The 19,356-nt window shown below is 42.0% G+C and overlaps 1 protein-coding gene across 1 annotated transcript in view; it reads left to right on the plus strand.

The window, feature by feature from the left end:
- The first annotated feature begins 8,695 nt into the window (after positions 1–8,695).
- Positions 8,696–19,356, plus strand: part of RLF (RLF zinc finger) — a 79,011-nt gene continuing 68,350 nt past the window's right edge. The window contains exon 1 of the mRNA XM_003937011.3: positions 8,696–8,946. Within this exon, the coding sequence (XP_003937060.1) occupies positions 8,710–8,946 (237 nt within the window). The 5' untranslated portion in view covers positions 8,696–8,709. The remainder of the gene's footprint in view (positions 8,947–19,356) is intronic.

Consider the following 19,356-nt stretch of genomic DNA (forward strand, 5'->3'; position numbering starts at 1 on the left):
CATGCCACTGCACTCCAGCCTGGGTGACAGAGCAAGACTTCATCTCAAAAAAATAATAATAATAATAATAATAATAATAATAATAGGGCCAGGCACGGTGCCTCACGTCTGTAATCCCAGCACTTTGGGAGGCCGAGGCGGGTGGATCACGAGGTCAAGAGATCGAGATCATCCTGGTCAACAAGGTAAAACCCCATCTCTACTAAAAAATACAAAAAAAATTAGCTGAGCATGATGGCCCACGCCTGTAGTCCCAGCTACTCGGGAGGCTGAGGCAGGAGAATCGCTTGAACCCAGAAGGTGGAGGTTGTGGTGAGCCGAGATCGCGCCATTGCACTCCAGCCTGGGTAACAAGAGTGAAACTCCGTCTCAAAAAAAAAAAAAAAAAAAAATACACACACACACACAATTATAGTATATTTATATATATACCATAACTATATATTTATAGTTGTATAGTTATATTTATATAGTCATAATATATAAAAATATATATAACTTTTTTGCTTAAGCCACAAAAATTTACTTCCTTTTTTCAACAATAAGCTGTTTTTCACCTTATCAAAATTTTGAATGAGAGAAAAAGTTGCAAAATCTCTAAGGAGTAATTCAAGACAAAAACTTTAACCTCACAGAACAGTGAAAGTCACAAATCTTTTTTTTTTTTTTTTTTTTTTTTGAGAGGTAGTCTTGCTCTGTCACCCAGACTGTAGTGTGATCTCAACCCACTGCAACCTCTGCCTCCGTGTTTAAGCAATTCTCCTGCCTCAGCCTCCTGAGTAGCTGGGATTAGAGGCGTGTGCCACCATACCCAGTTAATTTTTGTGTTTTTAGTGGAAACAGCGTTTTACCATGTTGGCCAGGCTGGTCTTGAATTCCTGCCCTGAAATGATCCGCCTGCCTCTGCCTCCCAAAGTGCTGGGATTACAGGTATGAGCCACCACACCCAGCTGAAAGTCACAAATTTATGACCAGCAGAATCTCTAGAGAGTAACAAATGAAACTCTTATCTTGCAGCAGAGTTTTCATTCTAACTACCTCCAGTTAGAAATGTATAGCTCAAATAAAGTCTGAATCCTCAACAAAGCCAGGAGGACTACAACCTGAGAGGAGCCTTACCAGAGATCCCCATTAGTTCCTTTGAGGGTGGATGAACAAAAGTTGTTCATGCTGGTACCAAGGTTTTGGCTGTTAGTGAAATAACAGGAATCACTGGAGTGAAGGTTTGCCTCAGGTCCCTTCATGGTCACCAAAATGTCAACCTAATAATGAAATTCAGGCAACATGATTAAATATTGAGTTTAATCGAGTGTAAAGTTTGTGGTGGCCATCTGAGAGGATACAGACTCCAAAGAGATGGGGTCAGTGCTCTGAAATGGAGAGGTTTAAGGGTGCTTTTATAGGCAAAGTCTGGGGAAGCTTACCAGGATTTCAACATTTTGCATACAAGATGAATGCATAGTTACAGCAATTTGATTGGTTATACGCAGTGTTTCTTTTGGGGGAAGGGTAAGGATGTAATAGTCAAAGGGTCTTTTTTCTCTGGTACCATCTTGTTTGAGCCAAGTAAAAGAAAATAAGGAAGGAAGTTAATCTATAACAAAAGGCTGCCAAGGGGCAGTGGCTTACGCTTATTATCCCAGCACTTTGGGAGGCCAAGGTGGGTGGATCACTTGAGTACAGGAATTTGAGACCAATCTATGCAACATGGTGAAACCTCCATCTTTACAAAAAATGCAAAAATTAGCCTGGTGTGGTGGTGTGTGCCTGTAGTCCCAGCTACCAGTGGGGCTGAAGCAGGAGGGTCTCTTGAGCCCAGAAGTTGAGGCTGCAGTGAGCCTAGATCACTGCACTCCAGACTGGGTGACAAAGTAAAAAAAACAAAAACAAACAAAAAAAGTCAGTAAGCAAGAGGTCGTTTTTTAAATGAAACAATTTTAAAATTGTTTCATTTAAAAAACATTCAGTCTTATTAAATATTTTTGTACAAATAGTTATTCCCAATGCTAGTATTCATTATCTATTTATGATCTGTGTAATGTTCAGTCTCACTCTCATGTTACATCTAGACAGATGGATGTATGTATCAGTGTATATGCATATGTGTGGATGGAGACAATTAAAAAAGGAACGTCTGCCACTACCAGGAAACATTGCATGGTTATGAAAGAAAATTGCATTTGTGCTATCTAAGAGGAAGAGTATGAAAAGCTAATTTGTGTTTTCTCTTACCTAAGTCTCTGCTGCTCAAAGACTCTCTACATTAGCATTTCAAAAACAGTGCCTATTTCTCCTAAGTAGCATAGCCCCAAACCTTCAAGACATTAGGATACAGTTGTCTTTCATTTTTTTTTTTTTTTTTTTTTTTTTTGAGATGGAGTTCGCTCTTGTTACCCAGGCTGGAGTGCAATGGCGCGATCTCGGCTCACCACAACCTCTGCCTTCTGGGTTCAGGCAATTCTCCTGCCTCAGCTTCCCGAGTAGCTGGGATTACAGGCACGCGCCACCATGCCCAGCTAATTTTTTGTATTTTTAGTAGGGACGGGGTTTCACTATTTGACCAGGATGGTCTCGATTTCTTTTTTTTTTTTTTTTTTTTTTTTTTTTTTTTTTTTTGAGACGGAGTTTCCCTCTTGTGACCCAGGCTGGAGTGCAATGGCGCGGTCTTGGCTCACTGCAACCTCCGCCTCCTGGGTTCAGGCAATTCTCCTGCCTCAGCCTCCTGAGTAGCTGGGATTACAGGCATGTGCCACCATGCCCAGCTAATTTTTTGTGTTTTTAGTAGAGACGGGGTTTCACCATGTTGACCAGGATGGTCTCGATCTCTCGACCTCGTGATCCACTCGCCTCGGCCTCCCAAAGTGCTGGGATTACAGGCTTGAGCCACCGCGCCCGGCAACCTTTTTTTTTTTTTTTTTTTTTTTTTTTTTTTTGAGACGGAGTTTCGCACTTGTTACCCAGGCTGGAGTGCAATGGCGCGATCTCGGCTCACTGCAACCTCCGCCTCCTGGGCTCAGGCAATTCTCCTGCCTCAGCCTCCTAAGTAGCTGGGATTACAGGCACATGCCACCACGCCCAGCTAGTTTTTTTTTTTTTTTTTTGTATTTTTAGTAGAGACGGGGTTTCACATGTTGACCAGGATGGTCTCGATCTCTCGACCTCGTGATCCACCCGCCTCGGCCTCCCAAAGTGCTGGGATTACAGGCTTGAGCCACCGCGCCCAGCCTGGTCTCGATTTCTTGACCTCGTGATTCACCCACCTCGGCCTCCCAAGTGCTGGGATTACAGGCTTGAGCCACCGTGCCTGGCCCTCATTTTTTAAATGATGGTAAAATATGCATAAGGTAAAGCTTATCATTTTATCTATTTTTAAGTGTATAGTTCAATGGCATTAAGTACATTCACATTGCTGTGCAAGGATCACCAACCTTCATCACCATAACTTTTTCATCTTCCCAAACTGAAATTCTTCTGTTTTTTTTTTTTTGAAACAGAGTCTCACAGTGTTGCCCTGGCTGGAGTGCAATGGCGAGATCTTGGCTCCCAGGTTCAAGCAATTCTCCTGCCTTAGCCTCCCAAGCAGCTGGGATTACAGGCGCCCACCATCATGCCTGGCTAATATTTTGTATTTTTAGTAGAGACAGGGTTCACTCTTCTGGCCAGGCTGGTCTTGAACTCCCGACCTTGTGATCTGCCCACCTCGGCCTCCCAACGTGCTGGGATTATAGGCGTGAGCCATGCGCCTGGCCCCAAACTGAAATTCTATACCCTGCCTCTCTCTCCCCTGCCCCCGGCAGCCACCGTTATTCCTTCTGATTCTATGAATTTGACTACCCTGCATACCTCATATAAGGATGTGGACTCATACAATGTTTGTTTTTTTATGACTGGTTTGTTTCACTTAGCATAATATCGTCAAGATTTATCCGTGTTGTAGCATGTGTCAGAATTTCCTCCCTTCCCCTGCCCCTTTTTCATGAACGAATTTATTTCCTTTTTAAGGTTGAGTAACATTCCGTTGCATGTCTATACCACATTCTGTTTTATTAAATCATTCATTCACGGACATTTGTGTCATTTTTACATTTGAGTATTATGAATAATAGTGTTGTGAACATAAATGTACAAATGTACAAATAGCTCTGCTTTCAATTGTTTTGATGCCTTTCAGCTCTGAATATATGGAGCAAGAGATGTGATAAAGAGGTTCCCTAAAGCCTGAATAGTAGTGGTAAAGAAAGAAAATATTTAAGATTGTACTTGTGCTGAGTACTGGATCTCAAATGATAGACGTGCCCATGTGTTTTTTAATATAGTCTGTGTGTGTGTGTGTGTGTGTGTGTGTGTGTGTGTGTGTGAGGGGTTTGTGTGGCCCTCTAAAGTATGGGACCCAGGGCAGGGCCCTTCATCCCTGGGCTTAAGGTGGTATTAATTGTTGTGAGCATATACATGTATTAGAACTGGCTGAGTGTGGCAGTGAATGTAAATAGAAAAGAAGTTGACAGACTACGCCTGGGGCACTTAGAAATAACAAAGAAAGGCTGGGCGCCTTGGCTCACACCTGTAATCCCAGCATTTTGGGAGGCCAAGACAGGTGGATCACGAGGTCAGGAGTTCAAGACCAGCCTGGCCAAGATGGTGAAACCCCGTCTCTACTGAAAATACAAAAATTAGCCGGGTGTGGTGGCAGGTGCCTGTAATCCCAGATACTTGGGAGGCTAAGGCAGGAGAATCACTTGAACCTAGGGGGTGAAGCTTGCAGTGAGCCAAGACTGCGCCATCGCACTCCAGCCTGGGCAACAAGAGCAAAAACTCCTTCTCAAAAAAAAAAAAAAAAAAAAAAAAAAAGAGAGAGAAAGAGAAGAAAAGAAATCACAAAGAAAAGAGAGAATACAAAAGAAATCAAGAAAAAAACACCAGGAGAACATGCAGATTTGGAATCCAAGTTAAATTAAATTTTGAGAAATTATCAACAACGCTAAACACTGCTAAGAGATTGACTAAACAAGGACTGAGAATTCACCTTTGGACAGAAAAAAAGTAGACCTCACTGTTGATGTAAAAATGAGCTGTTTCAGTGAGTGGTGGGGATAAAACCTGACTGAAAAGAGTTCAAGTAAAAATGAGAAGCGGTTAAATAGAAACAGAGGATTTGGCCAGCTCTTTAGAGAAGATTTTTTGTAAAAGGAACCAAATAAGTGGGATGGAAGCAAGATGAGGATGTGGTGGAGTCACCAGAGACTTATTTTTCTTTTTGCCTAATAGAGGTATAACAGCTGATGGCCCTACATCTTCAGCTGAAGCTTCACAGCCACATATCCAAGTGCCTATCTGGCATCTCCATTTAAATGTCTCACAGAAAAATCAAAATTAACCTGTTTCAAATAGAACCCTTGATTCTCCCTCACTCTCTCCCCAGTCTGTTTTTCCCTAAGTCTTCATTTTCTCAATAAACATAATTGCCAACCATTCAAACCAAAAGCCATGCAGCTATTCCAGATTCTTTCCTTTCCTCACAAACAATGCATCAGCCTCTAAGTTGTACTTCCAAAATATGTCTCTAACTTGTTCACTTGTATCATCTGGACTATTACAATAGCTTCTCTGCTTTCATTCACGCCTCTCACCACCTAATCTCATATGGCAGCAAGAGTATAAATCAGATGAAGTTACACCTCCACTTAAAGCTTTGATTACTCAGAAAAGCAATGATTACTCAGTACACTTCAAATCCTCACTGCTTACCTTGAACTATAATGTGCTATATGATCTGGCCCTTTGCTCTTTCTCTAATCTCATCTTCACCTCTTCCCTCTCGTGCACCATACTCCAGACATGCTGGCCTAAACTTAATTATTTGTATTACAAAGATATAAAAAAAATACAGAGAATAATATTATAGACAACCATGTGCCCACCACCCAGATCTAACACATTAATGTTTAGCTATGTATACCATTAAAATGTGAACTACATGTTCTTTTCTTAATCTCTATTACCTGGAAAGTGCCTAACACATAATATATGCTTTATGCATTTGGTATAATTGAATGAGTATTTGCTTCAGATTAAAAATAAATAAAACATTACAGATATAGTGAATGCTTCTTACACCTCCTTCCTTTCCTCTTTCCCCAGAACTACCTACCATTCTAAAGGTGATATATATCATGCCTATAGTATCCCTAGTTTTAATTTTTTTTTACTTGAGCATTTGTTTTCTATGTTTTCAAAATTTACAGTATGGAACAATACATTAAATATCCCTTGCAATTTGTTTTTTTTATCATGCTTTATGTCTATTGTGTTGATATATGCAGTTTTCATTTTTTTGGCTGTACATTTCAGTGTGTCAATATACCATAATTTATCCATTTCTTACTGTTGAACATTTATGTTGTTTCTAATATTTTGTTATTACAAATAGTGCTGCAATGAATATGAGCAACATAATAGTTAAGAGGGTGGACTTTAGAGGCAGACTACCCAGGACTGAATTTCAGACACCAGTTGTGTGACTTTGGGCGAGTTACTTAATTTCTTTGTGCTCTAGTTTCCTTAATTGTAAAGTGATGGCAATAACTTATGATATTGTTAGGATTAAATGACTTAATACATAGAAAGAACTTAGAAACGTGCCCGGCCCGTATTAAATCTCAATGAATTTTGACCACTATTATCATTACTACTCTTATCATTAGGAATTGCTTAATTACAGGACATGTACAAATTCTGTTTCATTAAATATTACAAATTATTTATCCTAACGGATGTGTCAATTTGTGCTTCCACCAGGGGTTTTTACGTTCCATTTTCCTATATTCTATACTAACTTAAAATTCCTATCAATCGAATGGATATGAAATTATATCTCATTGTTGTTTTACTTGTACTTTGATAGTTATAGTGAAGTTACCTATTTTTCCTTGGGTTTATTGGCCATTCCGTTTTCTTTTTTGGTGAACTTCCTCTTTACCTACTTTTCTTTCTCTCTCTTTTTTTTTCTTTTTGAGTGTTGCTCAGGCTGGAGAGCAGTGGTGCCATCAGGTCACTGCACCACAGCCTTGATTTCCAGGGCTCAAGCAATCCTCCCACCTCAGCCTCCTATGAAGGTGGGACTAGAGGCGCATGCCACCATGCCTGGCTAATTTTGTCTTCATTTTTTGTAGACACAAGATTTCACTATGTTGGCCAGGCTGGTCTCGAACTCCTGAACTCAAGCAATCCTCCCACCTTGGCCTCCCAAGTGCTGGGATTACAGGCATGAGCCACCACCTCCAGCTTTTTATCTACTTTTCTATTGGATTGTTTGCCTTTTTCGATTTTGGGAACTGCTTTGGATACTAATTAAAACAATGGTTATGGCCAGGCACAGTGGCTCATTCCTATAATCCCAGCACTTTGGGAGACTGAGGCAGGCGGATCACTTGGGGCCAGGAGTTCGAGACCAGCCTGGCCAACACAGTGAAACCGCGCCTCTACTAAAAATACAAAAATTAACCGGGCGTAGTGGCAGACGCTTATAGTGCCAGCTACCAAAGGAGGCTGAGGCACGAGAATCGCTTGAACCTGGGAGGCAGAGGTTGCAGTAAGCCTAGATGGCGCCACTGCACTCCAGCCTGGGTGACAGAGCAAGACTCTGTCTCAAAAAACAACAATAAGCAATAAACAATGGTTATATCTATGGGGAATGTAATCTAGTCTGCGGCTTGTCTTTGTGTGCCATCTTTTTTAACTTGTTACACCTAAGTAACACATTTTAATATAGTCAAATCTAAATATTTTCCCTTACGGTTTGTGCTTTTCCGCCCTTACTAAGATAATTCTTAGCGGTGGGTGGGGGTGGGGGTGGGGGGAGGCGGGGGGCGTTGCCTCTCACGCCTGTAATCCCAGCACTTTCGGAGGCCGAGGCGGGCGGATCACCTGAGGTCAGGAGTTCCAGACCAGCCTGGCCAACATGGAGAAACCCCGTCTCTACTAAAAATACAAAAATTATCCAGGTATGGTGATGCATGCCTGTAATCCCAGCTACTCGGAAGGCTGAGGCAGAAGAACCGCTTGAACCCGGGAGGCGGAGGTTGAGGAGAGCCGAGATCTTGCCATTGCATTCCAGCCTGGGCAACAAGAGTGAAACTCCGTCTCAAAAAAAAAAAAAAAAAAAAAAAAAAAAAAAAAAAAAAAAGCTATTTTCATTTTCCGAAAATATTTTCCATCTCGGCTTTATTTTTGGATACGGTTTGAGGTAAAATCTAATTATTTCCCTTTCGGAAACAATGCCGTCTTTATCATAAACCAAGCTCCCTTGATGTTACTCTTCATTTCGGCTTCACAATCTTTGCTTATTTTCCTTCTAACAGAGATGCCTTTCTCTGCGTTCCTTTCAGGGCTACCTTCCTCTGGTCCCTTCAGATCGCAGTTCCAATGTCGTCCTCCTCATATCTAGATTGCTCTATAGGCATTTCTGGCTCCGTGATCCCATGACCCCAAAGGAGTCTAGGTGGGCACAGCCTCTAGCCAGTTGTTGCTAGGCTGTTGTCAAGACCGGTGATGCATAGGCCACTGAAAGGAGGGGCACCCGGAGTCCGTGTGACGGAATCAGGCTGGCGCCGGTGTCGCTAACGAGTGCGTCACCGTGCGCGGGCGGCCGGGGGCGGGGCCAGGGCTGAGTCACGTGGCTTGGTTGCCTACGCGCTGGTGGGCCGTGGGAAGATGGCGGACGGAAAGGGAGACGCCGCCGCTGTCGCCGGGGCTGGGGCTGAGGCTCCGGCGGTAGCGGGAGCCGGAGATGGAGTCGATACTGAGTCCATGGTTCGGGGTCATCGCCCCGCATCTCCAGCGCCGGGAGCCTCGGGACTGCGGCCGTGTCTGTGGCAGCTGGAGACAGAGCTGAGGGAGCAAGAGGTGTCGGAGGTTTCATCTTTGAACTACTGCCGGAGCTTCTGCCAGGTGAGGGGCTGACTGGCTGGATGAGGGCAGCGGGGTGGGGAAGTCAGGGAAAGAGGCCCTGGATCCTCTGCAGCAGCCGGGTCTGGACTGAAAGGCGCCACCTCTGTGACTCGCCGCGCCCCCGGGCCGGGAAGGCCCAGCTCCGAAGCTCTACCGCTGGCTCCCCTCCGCCACTGCCCGACTTTGGCCACCCTTGGGGCGGGTTGCTCTGAGCCTTAACTGAGATCCTGGAGGTTTCCGGCGGGCCCCTGGAAGGGCTGTGCCCTGTCGCCGTTGCCTGTGTCCTGGCCGGGTGGTTGGAGCGCCACTGCCCCCTGAGGGATTGATTGCTTGTCCCTGCCGGCGCATCCTTTTTTGAGTGGAGTGCATATCTCCAAACTGGTAAACCTGGATTTTTCTGAATAATCCGGAGAGGTGTGTTGGGGCCAGATACTTATTTTTGGAGTTAACCTCTTCTGGGCTTCTAAAAGGTATGACAGTTGGCTTCGAAAGGCGTCTAGGGCTTTCTCATGAGGGATTGCAGAGCTGGTTGGTTGTTTGATTTTTGCTTTTTTTTTTTTTTTAACGTTTAAGTCGTTTTTTCGTCTTTTCTGTATTCCTTTGAGACGATTGTGCTACCAAGAATAAGGCTGACTCTTTGAGTAGAAGAGGATGGGAAGAGAGATGTAGTGTGGCCTCTTTTGGCAGTCGTATGATCACTTCTGTGCCATGGTGGGTCCTAACCTATGATTACATATTTATGAGTGTGTTGTGTTTAGTCTCCATGACCACTCTGACATTTTTCTGTATGTTTTCAAGTCTTTTACAAATATAAATATCTGCCATTATTATTTCTACTTCCATGTTTGTTCTATCAGATTTCAGAGGCACCCCTCTGCTCCTTATCTGCTTGTTGTACCTTAGAAAATACAAAATAATCGTGGTATGTTGGTACTTGGAGTCTTAATAAGTAGTCGAGTGTGCTGAATAAATTGCGGCCTTCTACAATAAAAATTTTGGGGGCCAATTTGTTCTGTTGGTCTGGAGTAGAATAAAAGTTAGCTTGCTTGATTGCTCTTCGTCTCTCTGCCGAGGCAGAAAGCACCTCATCTCTTTGAATGGAATTTTGTCCTTACTAATCTTTTCCATGCATTGTACCACTCCAGTGTTTGTGTGTACAACCTGCAACGTTGCCCTGTACTATTAAATGTTAATGTGGTGTTGTTCTCTGCTTCCTTAGTAGTAATCCTTATTTAGTAAGCTAATTTATTTTACAAATTTTTACTGACTTCATAGGATGGTGCCAGGGACTTTACCAAGTGCTGGGGAAACATGAATAAGACACCACTTAGCCTTGATGAACTTACTTATGGGAGGTGGTAGGAATGACAGTATTTCCAGCGCGGTTTTGGTAATGATGGAAAAGAAGGTGTTGTAGAGACAATGGTGTGGAGAGAGCCCTCATGGGATATCCTGATAGAAAAGACAATTTGCTAGTAAAAATAAGTAAAAAGGTTAATTATAAATTGTAATATGTGCTTAGGAAGCAGCAAGTGGGAAAGACCACTTTAGGTAGTAGACCCTCTGGGCTGCAAGAATGAAAATGAGTCATGTGAAGGTCTAGGGTGGGGAAAGCATCCCAGTGCCAAAGGTAGAGATTGGTAAGGACCCAGAATGGTATGGAGAAGGGGAAACTAATTGAAGGAGGGGGTTGGTGCAGGAAAACAACTTTGGGTTTTGGATGAGGCTTCTAAGCTTGAGTTGTCTCCTTGGAAAGATGACAAGAATGAATGTAAGCAGTCAGAATGAAGCTTGTCAAAGGATCACATATATATGTATTCTGCCTTATGCCTAGTGCATGCAACTGCGGTTTTATTTAACGTAATATTTTAATGTTTTGAGTCTTGGTGACATCAGAGATGTGATGGCCCAGAAGAATTTTTAAAGGAAAGCATGTGTAATTAGTCTTTTCTATGAAGTTTTGTGGGTTTTTTTTGCCTAAATTTTTTCCAAAAAATGTTTTCTAGACTAATAAATGCATTAAGAACAGGTATTTCTTTAACACTGTATTGTAAGAGAAAGCACATGAGATTGGGAGTTAGCTGGGTCTTGAGTGTGACTTTACCACTTCTTAGCTAAAAACCTTGGGCAACTATGTCTGCAAAACTATTTCTTAGGCCGGGCGTGGTGGCTCAAGCCTGTAATCTCAGCACTTTGGGAGGCCGAGGCGGGTGGATCACGAGGTCGAGAGATCGAGACCATCCTGGTCAACACGGTGAAACCCCGTCTCTACTAAAAATACAAAAAAAATTAGCTGGGCATGGTGGCACGTGCCTGTAATCCCAGCTACTCAGGAGGCTGAGGCAGGAGAATTGCCTGAACCCAGGAGGCGGAGGTTGCGGTGAGCCGAGATCGCGCCATTGCACTCCAGCCTGGGTAACAAGAGCGAAACTCTGACTCAAAAAAAAAAAAAACAACAAACAAACAAAAAAAACAAAATAAAACAAAAAACTATTCCTTGTTTTCTGACCTTTATCTCCTTATAATGTTTTATACAAACAGTAGAATAGAAAGTTTGTGTACAAGTCTTCACAAAATTTGTAATATTTTTGACACATTTTTCCTAGTACAGATAAGATCAACTGTGTCCTTGATGACAAGATACAGAAAAAGTAAAAATTGTATAAAGAAGCAGGTAAATTTTCACCATCAATAAATTTCGTTGACAAGCTCTTGGTTTCACATCTGAAAGGAATAATAAGATATGTTCATTCACTTAGGGAACACTGATTGTGTGACAGTTCTGAAGATGGGAACCTAAGACAGGATTCTTGCACTCTAGGAGAGGAGCACATAATATATAAAGATAGGTAGTAGGTATTTTTACATTATTATAAAGGCCTGACCCTTGCTTATAGGATTTTTCATACTACAAATGTGTTTTCATCAGTTATTTAGTTAGAAATGTTGTCCTAGAGACTTAGATTGTACAACTTAGATCCCTTTTGCAACATGCTGGGACCATATTCTCTCCAACTCTTGCAGCACTTAAAAGAAATGGCTCTATCTTTGGAGTTGCACCAAATCAAGAAATAAACTAACATATGAGTGAATAGAGGAGCTTGTCTCCTGCTGGGCATATTTTCAATTTTCATAAGTTTGTGAAGATGATAAAATGAAACTCTAAAAGTAATAGTTACTAAGAAAATGATACTTAGGTCAAATTGTATTCAGTGAAAATTTGTATTAAGTAACTATGGGATGTGGTTTGTTTTTTCTCTTTCCTTCAGTTCCTTTTCTGAAACCACTGCCAGGCAGTGTGGATAAGATTAACTTTAGAAAACAGTCTTTCTTTGTTTTCCTGAAAAATTGATGATGTCTTCTCAAGTTTTTGCTGTATTTTGGGGACCAAGATTCCTTAAGTTTTACAATTGGCATGTCTATTTGTAATGCAAAATTTGAAGACTTTTCTTTTAGTAAACTGCATTATCAAAATTGAAATTATTGGGTGATCATATGATTACACTTTGAGAATACTAGGCAAAGTAATTTTATGATAAACCATGTTTATATGAGACACTTAGGTTCAAGACTAACAGTGACTTCATAGATTTTTAATGGTTAAAATAAGTATGTGCTGCCGGGCGCAGTGGCTCAAGCCTGTAGTCCCAGCACTTTGGGAGGCCGAGGCGGGTGGATCATGAAGTCAAGAGATAGAGACCATCCTGGTCAACATGGTGAAACCCCGTCTCTACTAAAAATACAAAAAAGTAGTTGGGCATGGTGGCACATGCCTGTAATCCGAGCTACTCAGGAGGCTGAGGCAGGAGAATTGCCTGAACCCAGGAGGCGGAGGTTGCGGTGAGCCGAGATCGCGCCATTGCACTCCAGCCTGGGTAACAAGAGCGAAACTCCGTCTCAAAAAAAAAAAAAAAAAAAAAAAGTATGTACTACACAAAAATTTTCATTTTTGTAGATTAGTGATGGAGTACAAGGGCTCTGAGTCAGATAGGATGTACTGGCTTCCCTATTGAAATAGTTGTCTGATCTTGTTATTTTCTTTAAACCTTAATTCTTTTGCAAATGGATAATAGTACTTATGTTTTGTATGCAAATTCATTGTTGTAAGGACTTAATAGAAAATCTCTATTTAGAAGCCGGGCGCGGTGGCTCAAGCCTGTAATCCCAGCACTTTGGGAGGCTGAGGCGGGAGGATCGCGAGGTCGGGAGATCGAGACCATCCTGGTCAACACGGTGAAACCCCGTCTCTACTAAAAAATACAAAAAATTAGCTGGGCAGGGTGGCGCATGCCTGTAATCCCAGCTACTCAGGAGGCTGAGGCTGGAGAATTGCCTGAACCCAGGAGGCGGAGGTTGCGGTGAGCTGAGATCGCGCCATTGCACTCCAGACTGGGTAGCAAGAGCGAAACTCCGTCTCAAAAAAAAAAAAAAAAAAAAAAAAAGAAAATCTCTATTTAAAAAAAATACCTCCAGAATTGTCTGTGTTATCCAAATTTCTCATTTTGTAGTAGAAAGTTTTCACAACCTTGGTCTCAACATGCTTTTCAGTCCGCCGCTTGTCAGTCCCATCACCTGAGTTCAACTGTTGACTTTTATTCAGGAGTTCTTTACTTGGAGTCAGTCCACGGACCAAAGTGTGATTGCAGTTATTCCTGTGATTAAAATTTTGTCTGTGAGTTTCCAAGTACATTATTTTGGGAAAGATGATTTTAATTTTCATTCGACTTTTCAAGATCCAGTTAGCTTATTAACTACGGTAACAATATCTCAGGTCATGTCTTTCCCTTTCATTGTGCTGTTCTCTCACTGTCTTCATGGGAGATTTTCCTTCTTTACAGCCCAATATAAATGTCATTCTTTCCGTGAAGCTTTTCCTGATTCATAAGATAGGTGTCCTCTTATTTGTTTGGGATTTTTTCTTTTTCTTTTTTGACGCTTTATACAATACCTATAGTTTTAACTCTCAATTTTATTGCTGTCACTGTCTTCGTTCAGCCTTTCTCCTATTGCAACTCTTCACTGATCTCTTGCCTTCTGACTGGCATTATCTACAGTTCGTTCATCTTTGTGTTCTTTCTAAATTATGAATATAATCTTGTTAGTCACTTTATTCCCTAAAATACCTCAATGGTTTTTTTCCCCCAAAGACAAGATAAAGTTCAAACTTATTAGCTTGGCATACAAAGCCTTTATAATCTGGACCACCAACTCCCATTTTTACAGCCTCATTAAAAAAAGTTTGTTTGATCCCACCTTCACCACTGTGTCCATTTCTCACTGTGCCTGAATAACCCAGGGTCTTCCTTTACCTATCTGCCTATTTATTCTTCAAGACCTGGCTCAAATATTGTGGTCTTTCAGAAGCTTTTTCTAATTTCAGTGGCAGAATTAATTAGGTGGTTCTTTCAGCAATGTATTCTATTAGCTTCTTATACATAAACATGGTGCCTAAATATTTGTTTCCATGTTTGTCTTTTGTATTGACTTCTAAGTCAACAAGAACAGGGATCTTGTTTATTCTTTTTGGTATACTTAGTACCTAGCAATTAGTACCATGCCTGCCACACAAAACTAATTTGTTAAATCAATTGTATTGTAGGGATTTCATGATGCACTCATGAGATACACTTAAAACAATACTTTAGGGGGAACACCTAATGTAAAATCTAGTATGTAAAAAACAATTTGACCATGAGAAATTACTATAAAGGAACAGGATAGGAGCTTTTGGCCATTTCTTGGAGACATTACTTATCAACTTAAGCCTGCATTCATATAATAATGTAAATATTTACATGTGTCCAGTGAGGAATAGCATTGATGCAGAAAGAAAATGAGAGGCCTAGTATTGAGGAAGAGTTAGCCACCTAAAAGGATGATCATTTGGAGATGTCAAAATGGGGATAGTCAGTCTCCTTACCTTGAAGTGATGGCCACAAAGGCTCTTGAGCCTTACCTCTTTGATATATTTCAAGAAGTTTTTTTTTGTTTGTTTGTTTTTGTTTTTGAGATGGAGTTTCTCTCTTGTTACCCAGGCTGGAGTGCAATGGCGCGATCTCGGTTTACCGCAACCTCCGCCTCCTGGGTTCAGGCAATTCTCCTGCCTCAGCCTCTTGAGTAGCTAGGATTACAGGCATGCGCCACCATGCCCAGCTAATTTTTTGTATTTTTAGTAGGGACGGGGTTTCACCATGTTGACCAGGATGGTCTCAATCTCTTGACCTTGTGATCCACCCGCCTCAGCCTCCCAAAGTGCTGGGATTACAGGCGTGAGCCACCGTGCCTGGTGTCAAGAAGTTTTTAATGCATTAGCTTCTTTTCTTGTGCTGCCTTCTTTTTAGTAATGTCTAAATAGAAACTATGTGACAAGTAGTTATCATAGCAAAAGCTAGCTTTGTAATGTACATGGCAAAAATATAGTGTAAATGTGACCCATGGAGCAGTGAAAACTTTGGTTGCTGTCATTTACTGTGGTGCCATCTTATCTCTTACTGTGTACTGTGGCGTCTAGTGGTTTCTGTTTCTTCCGTGGATCATACTCTTCTGAATAGTGTTGATAAAAACAGAATAGAGGCTGGGCGTGGTGGCTCACTCCTATAATCTCAGCACTTTGGGAGGCCAAGGCAGACGGATCATCTGAGGTCGGGAGTTCGAGACCAGCCTGACCAAATATGAAGAAACTCTGTCTCTTAAAAAAATTAAAATAAAATAAAATAAATAAACGGAATAGAAAGCACAACTTAATATAAGACTGCAAAGGCTAAAACGTATTTTATTTTCATTCAGGTCTAGACACTTGTCACCATTCCCAGTGACCTTCTTTGACTGTCTTCTCAAAAATAGCACTTCCCCATTGTCTTCCACCTCCTTAAATACTGCTTTATTTTTCTTCAGATCACTTTTTTTTTTTTTTTTTTTGAGACGGAGTTTCGCTCTCATTACCCAGGCTGGAATGCAGTGGCGCAATCTCGGCTCACCGCAACCTCCGCCTCCTGGGTTCAGGCAATTCTCCTGCCTCAGCCTCCTGAGTAGCTGGGATTACAGGCACGCGCCACCATGCCCAGCTAATTTTTTGTATTTATAGTAGAGACGGGGTTTCACCATGTTGACCATGATGGTCTCGATCTCTTGACCTCGTGATCCACCCACCTCGGCCTCCCAAAGTGCTGGGATTACAGGTGTGAGCCACCGCACCAGCCCTGATTTTTGTATTTTTAGTAGAGACAGGGTTTTGGCACATTGGCCAGGCTGGTCTCGAACTTCTGGCCTCAAGTGATCTGCCTACCTTGGCCTCCCAAAGTGCTGGGATTACAGGTGTGAGCTACTGCGCCCGGCCAAGAAGGAAGGAGACATTTTTTGTCAACCAGTTTATCCTGTTTCCCAGCAGGGACCACACCTTATTGTTCTTTGTATCTTGATCGCTTAAGAGAACTTCATTTTTATTATATAATAAAATATTTCACATAAAATGCATTAAATTTTATATAAATAATATGTTTTGGCCGTGCACGGTGGCTCACGCCTGTAATCTCAGCACTTTGGAAGGCCAACGTGGGCGGATCATCTGAGGTTGGAAGTTTGAGACCAGCCTGATTAATATGGAGAAACCCCATCTCTGGGGGGTTTTTTTTTTTTTGAGATGGAGTTTCGCTCTTGTTACCCAGGCTGGAGTGCAATGGCGCAATCTCGGCTCACCGCAACCTCCGCCTCCTGGGTTCAGGCAATTCTCCTACCTCAGCCTCCTGAGTAGCTGGGATTACAGGCACGTGCCACCATGCCCAACTAATTTTTTGTATTTTTAGTAGAGACGGGGTTTCACCATGTTGACCAGGATGGTCTCGATCTCTTGACCTCGTGATCCACCCGCTTCGGCCTCCCAAAGTGTTGGGATTACAGGCTTGAGCCACTGTGCCTGGCCTCCATCTCTGTTAAAAATACAAAAATTAGCCAGGCATGGTGGCACATGCCTGTAATTCCAGCTACTCAGGAGGCTGAAGTGGGAGAATTGCTTGAACCCAGGAGGCGGATGTTGTGGTGAGCCAAGATCACACCATTGCACTCCAGCCTGGACGACAGAGTGAGACTCTCTCAAAAAAAGAAAAAAATATTATGAATTTTCAAGAGAGACATTAGGTATTGTGCAGCATTTGCTAAACTTACCAGGTCTAAAACATTTTGCCATATTCTAAAGCCTTTATCAGCTCAAGAGTGACATGCTTTTTTTTTTTTTTTTTTTTTTTTTTTTTCCCACACTATAGTAAAGCAAGGTGAAGAGGTGGTTGCCTTGTCTTTCTGCCTGCCACTGAGTTTTAATTAGTTTTAGCCTAAAATATGATTGTGAGCTTTTTGTTTGGGGGTGAGTGTGTGTGTGTGTGTGTGTGTGTGTGTGTGTGTTTCTGAGACATGGGGCATGTCATCTTATTTGCAAGGGGCCTTATATTGCTGTCTAAATGAGATGCTCTTTAAGATTTGATTCTGCTCCAAAATTATATAATTCTATTGAAAAATGTTTACTAAAGATATATATATATATTTTTGTCACCCAGGCGGGAGTGCAGAGGCGTGATCTCGGCTTACTGCAACCTCCACCTCCCAGGTTCAAGTGATTCTCCTGCCTCACTCTCCTGAATAGCTGGGATTACAGGCGCTTGCCACCGTGCCTGGCTAATTTTTGTACTTTAGTAGAGACAGGGTTTTGCCATGTTGGCCAGGCTGGTCTTGAACTCCTGACCTCAGGTGATCTGCCTGCCTCGGCCTCCCAAAGTGCTGGGCTTACAGGCGTGAGCCACTGAGCTCCGCTGCTAGAGATTTATTTTCTAAGTCATCTCCAAACATTCGTCTCATATATTCTTATCAAAATAAATTAATATCTTTTTACAAATATGTTTTATTTGTACCATACCTATATATTGTATAAAACAGACATAGAAATACATAAAAGGGGTGAGATTTTTAAAAACTCATTTGAATATAAGTATTAATATTATATTCCTGCTACCTGATGGACTATCATTTGCCCCCTAGGATAAATGCCCATCCCAGTGAAAACTACTAATTAGAACTGAAAGTATTTGTATTAGTTATGCTTGCTGTCTTTATTTGGCTTTTTCCTTTGTAGTGAAATCTTGGTTTCATTTTTTTTTTTTTTTTTTTTTAAATAGAGATGGGGTTTCACTATGTTGGTCAGGCTGGTCTTGAACTCCTGACCTCATGATCTACCCGCCTTGGCCTCTCAAGTGCTGGGATTATAGGCATGAGCCACTGCGCCCAGCCCAATTTCAGCCTTTAAAGGACTTTGTTGATGAAAATGTTAAATCAAGGGGCGAAACACAGTGGCTCACACCTGTTATCCTGGTGCTTTGGGAGGCCAAGGTGAGAAGAGCTCTTGAAGCCAGGAGTTCAGGACCAAGACTGGGTAACGTATTGAGACCTTGTCTCTACATAAACTTTTTAAAAGTTAGTTGGGCATTGTGGTGGGAACCTGGAGTCCTAGCTATTTGGGAGGCTGAGGCAGGAAATCCCTTGAACTGAAGAGTTTGAGGTTACAGTGAGCTTTGTTTGTGCCACTGCATTCCAGACTGAGCAGGAGAACCAAGACTCTGTCCTGGGGGGAAAAAAAGTTAAATCTAGAACAGATGATCCCATAAAGTCCTAACAGTAAATGTGGATTAAACATCACATCTGGATCAATCTTGTCTTTTATTGTCATGTGAAATGGAGAACATATATGTAGATTTGAATTTAGAAGATTTCACTTAAAATTCTCATTCTGGCTGGGCATGGTGGCTCACGCCTGTAATCCTATCACTTTGGGAGGCCGAGGCAGGCGGATCACGAGGTCAGGAATTCAAGACAAGCCTGGCCAAGAGACCAGCCTGGCCAATATGGTGAAACCCTGTCTCTACTAAAAATATAAAAATCAGCTGGGCATGGTGATGGGTGCCTGTAATCCCAGCTACTCTGGAGGCTGAGGCAGGAGAATTGCTTGAACCTGGGAGGTGGATGTTGCAGTGAGCTAAGACTGTGCTGTTGCACTCAAGCCTGGGCAACAGAGTGAGACTTCGACTCAAAAAGAAAATTCTCATTCTACTCGGGAGGCTGAGGCAGGAGGATTTCTTGAACCTGGGAAGCCAAGGTTGGAGTGAGCCAAGATTGCAACACTGCACTCCATCTTGGGCAACAGAACAAGACCCCGTCTCAAAAAAAGAAAAATGTACAATTTGATGAGCTTTGGCATATCTTAATATCCATGAAACCATCAAGATTATGATGATATCCATCATCCCTAGAAGTTTCTTCGTACTGCTTTGTATTACCTTTCTTACCCTCTTGTATACATACCCTTCCATCCCCACTCAACTACTGATCTGCTGTCTCTATAGATTGCATTTTTAATAATTTTATATAAAT

This window comes from Saimiri boliviensis, chromosome 11 (genome assembly GCF_048565385.1).
Source record: "Saimiri boliviensis isolate mSaiBol1 chromosome 11, mSaiBol1.pri, whole genome shotgun sequence".
Taxonomy (NCBI): domain Eukaryota; kingdom Metazoa; phylum Chordata; class Mammalia; order Primates; family Cebidae; genus Saimiri; species Saimiri boliviensis.